The sequence below is a fragment of the Rutilus rutilus genome (assembly GCF_951802725.1).
Source record: "Rutilus rutilus genome assembly, chromosome: 15".
Classification (NCBI taxonomy): Eukaryota; Metazoa; Chordata; class Actinopteri; order Cypriniformes; family Leuciscidae; genus Rutilus; species Rutilus rutilus.
Window position 1 is genome coordinate 24,744,908 of NC_140220.1, and position 12,084 is coordinate 24,756,991.

Here is a 12,084-nt window from a genome sequence, read left to right on the forward strand (position 1 = left end):
CAGAGGAAGTGCCTCACGTGAGGGAATGGCGTCACACATGTTGATCTCAAAGTCTTTTTATAGAAACACTCACGTGAGCTTGTGTTCAACCCTTTTGAGTTCAATCTTGTCTCATCCACCCCGTTCCCTTCTCTCAGCCACGCACGCACTTTAAACTGAATGAAAAACGTAACAAAGCAATTTCCTCTGCTGGAGCTGAGATGTTTCTTTTAAGCTTTCAGATTAAATAAAACTTCTGCTTTGTCTATTAGGAAACTCAGGAGATGGTGCTTCTGAAGTTCAAGCCTGACGTTCCACCTCCTGTAAGCAAGCCCTCGCTGGAACAGCTTTCCCATCTCATAAAGACCTGTCTCCACTACCCAGAGTCTTATGATCATCCTTTCCCACAAAAGAGGTGAAGCGCACACAAACAAACACTATTTTTTTTCCCGAAATCCACAGACTGTGTTTCAGAGGTGATAAGACTTGCAGAGACGTACACTAATGCCCAGTCACGCCCACAGGAGCGTTTTTCTGGCCTAGTTCTGCAGTGGTGCGTGGATAGTAGGTGTGTTCGCATGAAAGTGTGAAAGATGGAGATAAACTGGACCATTTCATGGTTATGGCACTCTAAGCGGACAGTCATCACTCATAGCTAGATTAGATAGATTTGTGCGAATGTGCTCACTTGCGTTTGTTTGGTCGTTCTGTGAGGAACAAAGTATGGAAGCTTGTTTCCGCCACAGAATAAAGCATTTTAAAAGATAATTGCGACTTTTTATCTCACACAGTCGGAATTGCGAGATATAAAGTCAGAATAGCGTGAGATAAACAAGCAATTCTGAGTTTATTTCTTGAGGTATACTATAAACAACCCTTACAAAGTGTCCTAATAAAATCTGACCAACTGTCAAGCACTAAAAGCTCTTTACTGTCAAGTTTTAGACCTAACCAAACACAAGTGTTAGGGCATTTTCTATTTTGGCGGCACTTTGCTGGGTGGCCCTGCCCACAGTCGAATCTCATTGGCCAAAAATCCCACACAGCATAACTGTATGCTGCAAATATATTAAGATTGATTGCGAAGTCACTTTTAATGTGAACAGACAAATGGCTTGAAGTTTTGCAGTACTTCACCAGAAGTCTGTTGTTTTCACTGGAAAATCCAATTGACATTTTGATTAAATGTCGAAAAAGGAGAAACACATATATGGAAGAATCATTCAAAAGATCTATAAAATGCTTTTACAAAATATATAGGGTTCTTTTTCATGGCATGGCAACATAATACGCTTAAAGTAATTATTTTAAATAATTTGAATAATTTTCTTTTTAAATTTAGGATGGGGAGGGAGATAGGAAAGTGGAGGAACAGAACTGAAAACCTAAAAATATCCCGCTGTGCTACAGCGTTGACATAAAGAACATAAATTTGCCAGGAAATTGAACTAAACATCTTGTAGCGTGATGAGATGAATGTTCAGGACAAGAGGCAGAGGTTTAGTCCATCCATATTTGTGCTTCAGGACAAATGACTTAAAGTTGCTGCGCACCAGTATAAGATTAACAGAAGTTATGAGAACCATTTATCAAAGTAATAACCAGATGAAAATCAAGAGTGCTCTATTTTACATCACAAAATTGAATAATCAATTTTGTCTAGCTTGAAAACTTGGGCTCATGATATGTCGTCATGAGATGCAAGAAATGTTTTCTAGTGCATTTTTAAATTAAAGAATAAACTGTTTGAATTTGGTTTGCTTTTATGGAGGATGCACAAGCACTGCATCAAGAGGAGAAATTTCAAGTATTACACATACATCTGAAACCCATCTTTCAAATCTTGCTGTACTTGACATTTTTTCCCTTTTTTCCCCTTAGTTTATGTATGGTACCAGTCACCCTGACGTTGTCCAACTGTTCCTTGGCTAAGGTAGATGTCATCATTGATCTGCGGCATAAAACGACCAGGTACATCTCAGCTTTTCCTGATTCCTAAAGGCCCCAATATACTTAACAAAAACAAACTGGTGTGACGTCATTTCAAACTAAATCAGGTCAAAACGAAGTTCGTTTGGTGTTTGTTTCGGAAGTTCGAAACCGCTTGCCAAGGTGAACTTTCCGGAAAAGTACGATCTGGCTGGTAAACACCTTCAAACTACCATTGGTCTGTGGCGATGTTGTAAATGAGACTCCGCCTTCTTTGACGTGGAAATCCTCTGCGGTTCTTTTCTTTGCTTCAATCCGTCGAGTTCAGACATCTGCTTTAAAATTAAAATGATGAATTTCATTTTTAATAATGTAAAGCTGCTTGCTTTTAAAGGGGTCATGAACTGCATTGTTTTATTGTTTTATAATATTTTCTGTGGTTCACTTATAATGTTAGTATGATTTTTACATAAAAAATTGTCATAATTAAAAAAATAAAAGGCATTTTTCCTACCCTGATTTTAGCTAACGCTCTGTTTGAAGGGGCATGTCTGCTGTGATTGGCTGACAACTTTGCATATGAAATAGCTAAGAATTACATGCGGAACTCTCGTAAACTTTTACCACATTTTTACTATTACAGCTGTCAAAGTTAACTAATCCTGAAAAGGTGAAAACATCATTTAGATCATGGCATGAAAGGTTGGGGCGATGAGCATTGTAGCGGATTACAAACATGTTGAGCGCATGAATGCAGTGATCTCATCATTGTAACTCGATTTCTGCACTCTCATGAATGCTGTCATATCTAACAGTGCAAACATGATGTAAATAAGAGATTCATCGTTGATTATAACAGGAGTTTCACTAATAAACTCGCACTGTTTGATTGACAGCTCCAGCAATTATAAAGAGAGCGTTCTTTCTCTTTGATTGCTTTCTATATATAATTTAATCACAGGTCACCTATAGATAGTTACATTCCATAATGAGCCGTTCTCTGGGCTTGGTTACAATGAAATCGAAACTTACAGGATATTTTCATAGTATGATGGCTGTCCAGAGCTCAAGGACAATTTGATTTCTCAAATTCATGACCCCTTTAAACAATCTATTGCTATATAGCCTAAATAAATAAATGTGACGTGACTTTACTGAAGTGCCGAATTGCAGAGCTGGTGCAAACATCCACATCACTATGATCAGATGCTTTTTAACTCATGTTTTCTCACCGCTGTCATTTTTGTTGTATTTATATTGTTATTGAAAGTGTGCAGCATATATTTACATATTCATCTAAACGTCACGCTCAGCAGTGTGGGCGGTGTTGGGGTGTTCACTAACAGTATACCTGTGGTCACGTATATCGAACTTCAACATGAGTATATCGGGGGCCTTTAGGTGCAAATGTTATAAATATGGAAGGTATTTGTCTCACACTCTCGTTGTCTTTTTATGCAGCCCGGAGTCACTGGAAGTGCATGGTTCCTTTAGCTGGCTGGGCCAGACCCAATATAAGTTACAACTCCAAGCTCAAGAGGTGTACATGCTTTCCTTGAAAGCCTGTTTCTTCCAGGCTGGAGTTTATAATTTGGGTACACCTCGTGTCTTCGCCAAGTTGGCACAGACCAGCGCTATGTGTGAGACCAGCCAGCAGAGCGCCATGCCTGCACTTATTATCATCAACAGCGTTTGAGGTAACGCCGCAATGTTTCCCTGTTCTCGGCCCACCTAAATAAATGAAACGGACCGGAGTCCAAGATTTTTTTTTACTTCTTGCTAAAACAAAATCTAATTGAGAGAGATAAGTAATTAAAAAAACTTGAACACAAATATTTCAACTTAACACTGCATCTGATGTGCTTGCCATGGTGAGCTAAACACAAACAGACTCTAGATGTTTTGTCTTAAATGCACCTGAAGTGTGACTGGATCTGTTTTGTTTTTTCTTCCCCATGTTAATTTATCTCTCACGTCAGTCCATGTATTATTTTGAAGATTTTTGCTTGTTTTATTCAATATTTTTGTTTTTAGAACTATATATTTTTCAAGATCCCAAACATGTGGTAATGTAAATGGCTGTGCATCTCTGCCTCGTACTGCCCTACTGGATGTTTCATGGTTGCCCACTGTGATCTGTTGCCACAGTAACATAAAAACATCTCCAGTGCTATCTTGAAACCAGAAGATGAAAAACTGTAACTGATGAGCTGTAACCGGTTGATAACTTTGCAACTGCTGAAAGGCAGAATCCAGTCAGTCTGCAAATGTGGAGTTAAGTGGAACTCAACATCACCTTATGAGAAGCCAGTGGAATTGGCGAAGTCCAATGTGGAGCCATCTTAATGTTCGTAACCCAATTAGGAATTGGCAGAATCCCATGTTGCCCAGTCAAACAGCAGAGACTTTTAAGGACCTGTAAGAACACCAAGAGGGTAAAAGTCACCGTTTGAGAGCATATTTTTTTGTTTGTGCATCTTTGTGTGGGTGGGCTGTGCTGTTTTCTCAAGAAATTTTTAATTTTCTACAAACCAATCATCTTCTCCCACCACCTCAGCTTTCATTTTCATCTCCACTACTATGATCAAACTGTTATTTAAATGTATCTACATGACTGCTTTTCTGGAGAAAAAAAAAATGATGTATTATATTTATAACAAATTACTGTACATAGAATAAAATGTAACCAATAACCAAGAACCTGGCTGCCTGTTGCGTCCTTAGGTGTTTTTGTTTTAGAAATGTAATTTACTATATTGATTTGGCAAGTGCCATTTACCAAGCACAACATGCAAGGTTGTTCTCTAATATGCAATCCCTTGGAAGCATGTAATTGAACATGTGGTGGTAAATTGATAAATGCGAGGCTTTTGATTTGTTTTTAATAAGAGTATTTTTCTTTGTGTGCCTGGCTATCAGCTTCTTGAGTTTTTCACAAGTTACACAAAACTGAGCTTCAAAATCGTGCCAGAAATGCCTTTCGTGACTAAAATCATTCAGCACGGCTGGTTCTGTCAGTGGTATTGTGCTTTTATTTCCTGTATGTAAGGCTGGACAGCTGAATTGAACCTCTAGGTTTGTCTAAAATGTTTTGCATTTTGTCCCTGAAACAAACAAACAACATGCTTGAACATCATTCTGTGGACAATGGCAGCTGAAACATCAGTGAAAGGAATGTGACAAATTTCAGAGCAATAGACATAAGTGTGCCCACATATTTGATTTTTTTTTTTTTTTTTCTATCAATTTTGATTTGATCATACTTTGTTATAGCACATGACTATTTTATCGCTGAACTTTTTTTCATGCACTTAAATTAGCATACAAATTAGATAGATAGATAGATAGACAGATAGATAGATAGATAGATAGATAGATAGATAGATAGATAGATAGATAGATAGATAGATAGATAGATAGGAAATTGACTCTGCAGATGTAGTCTTCTTTCTGTAAGATGTTCAGGTAAATTGTCAACGGTAATGACGCTGGAAGGAAGGTTTGTTCAGCCCGGTGATGCTCCGTGTACACGCTTCCCGCCGCTGCATCCACGCGCTTCAGATTGAACGAGCGCTCACGTGCAATTTAATGTGCGCGCGCGCTCGTGTGAGGAAACGCTGCGGTTACAGGTTTTTTTATTTTTTATTTATTAACGTTGGTGTAGCCTATCTTTAACAAAGTCGTCAAACGTAATTGAAAGCCCGCCTGTCTTAATTTGAACTCATAATTCTTTGTATTTTAAATACAGCAACTTTTTAGACCCTTAACCTCAAAAGTAAATTTTGCTTACAAATGGTGCTTGGGATTAAATAGTTTAAAGCTAATCTCTGAATATCTTGCTGAAGGCTTACCGATATATTTTATTAATTAAATGCAAATTTTTCCTCCTTTGTTTTCTTCTCCCTTCCCCTTCCTTTTTGTTGCGTTTCGTTCTTTCCTCTTCTGCCCCTTCCTCCTTTTTCATCTCTTTCCTTTTCATCTCTGTTAGTGTCTTTCCGTTCCTTTCCATGCCTTTTCTTCTTTATTATTTGCTTATTGTAATTATTCATACCTTCAGTTAAAAAAAAAGAAAAAAGAAGCGCACTAATAATTTTGCACTTGGACGGGAATGGTGAAACTGCTCTCCCAGTATAACCCAGTGTGTGGGTGTAAGGGCACGAGAGGCTGCTGCCGTCAATGTGATGTGTATTTCCAAACCGTTGAGCGCACCATAGTGTGGTGGGGTCATTCACAACTCACTGTGAATCACTCGCGATCACCTGCACGTGCATTTGCGCGCACACAGTCTTGCGCAAAAACTCATCTGATCACCGGAAGGTCTGATCTCGCATTTGGTCTCCCACGCGCATCCACAAGACTGCGCGTGCCACCGCGATGTGGGTCCGAACTGAGGAGCTTTGACGAATGATCGCGGATAAAGCGGATGAATCCCTTCGGCTTCCCGAGGAGAGGCGAGGCTGACGGCTGTCACGGTAAGAGGGGGTGATGTTGAGTGGAAGAGAGCAGTCATGGTTCTTTGAAACCACTTTGCATTAAAGAAATTTGCCGAGTGATGATATCGAATAGGTCCCAGCAAGCAGGTGCATGTAGATAAATAGCGCGCAAAGGGAACAGGTGTGGAAGCGAGAGTTTGGTGCGGAGACGCGCGCCCGAAACCAGAGGGTCTGCGATTATTCCGCTTTTCGCTTTAATTGTATGGTTTAGTGATGGCATTCTGCACACATTTACCCCATACGCTTGTTGATTGGTTGTAATCCAAACTCATGTGGTGTTTTCCCAGGCTTTAGTTTTGGTCTTATTAGTGAATGAAAGAAGCTGAAGGCTTGCGCGCTTATTGGCTGAGTGTTGCGCTTTCTCTTCGCACAGAGACCGGTCAGTGTTGTAACACATTTTTCTTAAACGTCTGTATCTCAGTGTTATTTTGCACTGTATGTATCAAATTGTATTTAATCTCCATGTTGCCAAGTTTATAAATCCACAACTTATTCATAAACTGCGTAAATTATTGTCAAACACAGAGTGTTTTACAGTTTTCAAATGACTTTATTGTGGCAATGTACTTTTATTTCAAAATAATTATCACCTCAACATCAGCTCATTTCATTTTAATTCAAAATGATAAACTAGTTTTCTGTGATGGATATGGTTAATATACAGTTCGTACAGTATAAAAACCATTATGTCTTTAAGAAGTCCCCACAAAACATGGAAACCTGTGTGTGTGTGCCATTTTGTCTCATTTTGTACAATCTTTGAGTGTACATTACACTGTACTTAATTTTAAGGCAACTTTTTTTATATTTTTTTTACTATCAACTTAGGTGTTTAAGTCATTTCAACTTAAATTACATTAAACTGACATTTTTTGGATCTAGTATAATTTATTTAAAAAATGGAAAATTGCTTAACTTATTTTGATGAGTTAATGCAATTTAAAAACATGTAGATGAGAAGTGGACATTAAATAAATTAAACAAGATGTAACCAGATACAGTATGTAATTTAAAATCCATTGAAATATCAAATTGTAAGCCAGGTGTTTCTCACACAGAGACTTACATGTTATACTGTCACCTCAGGGGGTTGAAGGTCATGTGTGATAGTGATTTCTCCCCATCTGTAGTTCATTTCCCACCCTGTGTTACAACACTCCCTGCTGCTGCTGCTGATGCAATGAAACTTTCTTCAACCAAAGCTTACTTAACAGAAACCAACAAACCATACTATGATATTTTTTTGTTATTTCTTTGCTCATATTAATATTTAAAATATTCCAGTAATCCAATACCTCTATTTAATGCCTTTTCCTTCCAAATCTGAAGTTTTGCTAGTGAGTTTCCCACCAAAGTTTATTATTAACAGCCTTTAGCTGTGCCTGTGGTCTGAGCCTGGAGCCTGTCATCTCATCTCAACACTCATAGATGAAGAGCCCTGGCAGGGATTCATCATGTAACGCTTTCTTTCCTCCTTCACCTGTCCCTGACTGCAGCCCCTCCTCCTATCAATATAGTAAATTGACATGCATTCTTATGGTGATTTTAACAGGTCAGCATATTACTTAAGTATATTACTGATGAATACATGAGAGTGCCAGAAAGTGGGGCATATCAAAACAGACAGGAAAGCATATAATACTTGTGTGATTTATAATCAGGAATGTTTATGGTATTTTGGCTGTCTTGTAAATAAAAAAAAAATTGTAAAAAATCTTTCTGTACCTGTTAATAATGAAATCAAGCTTTGAAAGTCACACAATGATTGACCCTTACAGTATGGTTGGGTTTTGTAGTTCACTCAAACAAGGGTCTTCAATCTTTCAGAACAAGGCAGAGAATAGAGACCAAAATTGAGCGGTGGAACAAGTGCTAGATTAGTTTGAGGTCAATCAGCGATTGGCAGAGCCCCTGAAATACAGCGTTTGACCTGCTGAAAACCCTTGCTCTAATAGAAATGACTCTTTTGGAGTTTTCCCCTACAAAAAAAAAGCTGCAAGCGAAGAAATCAAGACATAAGTATCGTAATTTTACTCTTGTCCTAGTAATTAATTATTTATTTTTCATTTTACAGTGCAGTTGTACTAGTAATATGTTTTTGTCTTAGAGTTAATAATAATAAAAATACTATTATTATCAGAGTGGAATAAAGTTACAACAGATTTGTTGGGATAGATGGGTGAAATGTGTTCAAAATCTTTGAAAGCTTGTCTTAATGCATTATGGAGCCTGTGAATTGTTGAGTCGATGAGTTATTTGTTAAATATTTAATTTAGTTAAATTACTTAAAACAGTTATTTCCTGTGTTTTTACTGTTAATTTGATATCTTTACATAAAAATTTCAATGATGACATTTCAGTCAAATCAGATCCTAAAACCAGTGTGAATGTGATGTGGACCGAGACACTGTCTCAACTAAAAAGCTCAGGCAAAACGTCAATGCAAAGACATTTTTCTTTTTACTGTTCAATTTGTTCACTGAAAAGGCTCTCTGGTAACACTTAAAGGAGAACTCCGGTCAATTTTAACATTGAGCTCATTTTTTTTTTGTACCTTTGGAGTGCTGTCAGTACAGAGAACAACGACAAAAATCGGTGTTGCCTACACCGAGTTATCCTCGTTTTAAAATTTGCACCCTGTTGACTTCAATGGGGCAAGTTTTAAACCTGCTTTTAGCCTCTTAACATACTTGATGTGTCATTACAAGTGCACAGGTCATGTGAGTGATTCCTTCTGAGTGAACGCAGGTGAATCTGACTGCAGTAGATGTGAAAGATATTAATAAAAATGATGTTTATTCAGCCAGCGCTCATACCTGTATTTACTTCCTGTTTTCGGTCGAAGTCCACAGTAGTGGAGTGTCGAGTTCACGCGCGTGATCATACAGTAGGTACTAAACCTATGCGCGTGAACTCGACAATCGATTACTGTGGACTTCGACCGAAAACAGGATGTAAATACAGGTATGTGCGCTGGCTGAATAAACATAATTTTTTATATATTTCTTTCACATCTACTGCAGTCAGATTCACCCGCGTTCACTCCGAAGGAATCACTCACATGACCTGTGCACTTGTAATGACACATCAAGGATGTTAAGAGGCTAAAAGCAGGTTTAAAACTTGCCCCATTGAAGTCAACAGGGTGCAAATTTTAAAACGAGAATAACAAGTGTAGGCAACACCGATTTTTGTCGTTGTTCTCTGTACTGACAGCACTCCAAATGTACAAAAAAATGAGCTCAATGTTAAAATTGACCGGAGTTCTCCTTTAATAAGGTTCATTAGTAAACATTAGTTAATGTATTAATTAACACGAACTAACAATGAGCAATACAATGCAATATTTGTTACAGTATTTATTATATTAGTTAATACAGCTGTTCATTGTTCGTTCATGTTAGTTCACATTGCATTAACTAATGTTAACAAATACAACCTTTGATTTTAATAACGTATTAGTAAATGTTGAAATTAATAAATGCTGAAGAAGTATTGTTCATGTTAACTAAGGTAGTTAACTAATGTTAATGAACCTTACTGTAAAGTGTTACCGGCTCTCTTAAATTTGCCCTCAAAGTGCACCAGAACCGATGCATTTAAAATGTACAACATATTTTTTACGGGACCCCCTAGAGGGTCTGAAGTCCCCCCAGCATAGTCTCATCCAGTGGGAAATGCCAGCTGACCACTTATCTAAATATTTGATCGCTCTCAATGTCTACTGTGGTTGTCATACTGATATCATATGACTTTCACAAGACTTGTTACTTATATTTACCACTTGTTTTTCCTCATTAATGAGCTTTGAGAATATCTTTAGAACTGTTGTTTATCATTTCATGGTAAACTCAGGAAGATGTGAGGAGGACTTTTCTCAGTCTATGCGTGACAACAGTGCAAACACAAATGACAAAACCACACTTTTTTCTTGGAATCGACCATAAATCCAGATGGATTTTGAATCATTGCGGCTGACTGGCTCAAATGCATGCCCTGAGAGTGGGTTAGAATACATATAGATTGAGTTATGAATGCATATTTGGAGACATGAAGACTTTGTCCAGGCCAGAACAATCTGATGGAGACAGCCCCGTGGTCCCTCCTTTTATTAAATCACAGACTGAGACCCCAGACCTTTCTCTTGTGAACGGCACTGCATTCATACGTATATTCATGAGTCGTTGTGTGTGTGTGTGTGTGTGTGTGTGTGTGTGTGTGTGTGTGTGATCAATGGATGACTGTTTGGCTGACTGATCCTCAGTTCTCAGCTGATGAGGAGCAGGTGAATTAAAGACATTCTCTGATTTATCACCCTCTGTGTGTGTTGGGATGAGTGTGTAGCCTCATAGAGTTTTACAATTTGAGCTGTGAGCGTTCATCTGCTCAACATCAACAGATTTTTAATAGCCTAATAAGTTGAGAGCTTGGCAAACTAAGGCTTGCGTACACAGTTTGCCTGTCTTTGTGTCCTGTTGTCATTAATATTGCTTTTTGCCTAGCAGGCTAATACAATATAGAATGGCTTTCACAAACTCATGCCCATGTGTGTGTGTTTTGGCGGTTCTGAAGCTGTTTTTAATAAGAAATATGAGATATGTGCAACATCACTGGCACCAAACACTCCAGGCTGCAGTGTTTTTAAATAATCTTGTTGTAAAGGTGTGGAGTAAAGTCATTTTGGAGCAGAATCTAGTTTTGTTAATTCTTTCACTTGGTTATTGCATTTGGCACAGGGGTTTGAGGAATGTACAGCCCAACCAGCCTTTGGCTGTGCGAATATTTGGCATTAATAATAACACTTCGAGCGCAGTGATGAGACTCGACAAAGACGAATGTGTGTTTGTGTGTGCGAGAAGAAAGATGTCAAGCTGTAATGGCAGTATAGAAGCGAGTGTTCAAAAGATGTTGATGATATCTGTAATTTTTACAGGCAAAGGTGGCGCTCATTTATATATTCCTATGAGCAAACGTTCTTCCAGTAATTTTGAAGTATGAAGTGCTTAGACTAGTTTTGCTTGTTAGCCTTCTTTTTTTTTTTCAAGACTTGTAATAACTTTTTAAAGTCAACTCTCGGAATAGTTTTAGCGTGTTATTGAATATGGCAATGTTAATGTATTACTATTTCAATTTTGAGCAAGCACTCTCATTGGCTGCAGGATCAGCAGAGACCAATCAGCTTGTGCCATGCAGTAATGCTGCGATTGCTTGTAGATTGCATGTAAAGGATTAAACTGACCCCTATGGAGTTTAATGGCTGAACTAGATATTTACATAAAAAGGTTGATAGGTCTTATTTGAATTTAAGACTGACTTGACTGCTAGCTGTTCAGACTAGTTCTTAAGACACTTGAATTTGCGTAGAAGGAAGTGTAGGTCTGGGATTTTCAATCTCCGGAGAGGTTTGCGTGTGCAGACTCAGCCTTTCGCTCCACAACTGATCAGTATGCTGCATGTGTGCGTTTGAGGGAAGTAGATAAGGAAGAAGGGAGACAAAAAGAGGGAGAGAGATGGAATATTTATACAGATGTGATTTAAAGAGCCTGGCAATTAGCCTAATGGAAGTTAAAGGCTATAGACACAGTTTTTAACAATCATTCACAACTGTTACTCTCAGCAAAGCATGCTTCTGAAAGGGTCTATAGAGCACACATGCACACGTTTATAAAACAAAATTCAGAGA

General features: G+C 38.1%; 2 protein-coding genes across 4 annotated transcripts in view; one reads left to right on the forward strand and one right to left on the reverse strand.

The window, feature by feature from the left end:
• The window catches only part of trappc8 (trafficking protein particle complex subunit 8), a 71,021-nt gene extending 66,409 nt beyond the window's left edge, over nucleotides 1–4,612 (forward strand). For all 3 annotated transcript variants that reach the window (XM_084432509.1, XM_084432511.1, XM_084432510.1), the window contains 3 exons: nucleotides 252–394; nucleotides 1,861–1,950; nucleotides 3,370–4,612. In XM_084432509.1, coding sequence (XP_084288635.1) covers nucleotides 252–394; nucleotides 1,861–1,950; nucleotides 3,370–3,604 — 468 coding nt within the window. In that variant the 3' untranslated portion in view covers nucleotides 3,605–4,612. The remainder of the gene's footprint in view (nucleotides 1–251; nucleotides 395–1,860; nucleotides 1,951–3,369) is intronic.
• The window catches only part of mep1ba (meprin A subunit beta a), a 507,054-nt gene that overhangs the window by 78,474 nt on the left and 416,496 nt on the right, over nucleotides 1–12,084 (reverse strand). The gene's annotated exons all lie outside the window — the stretch shown is intronic.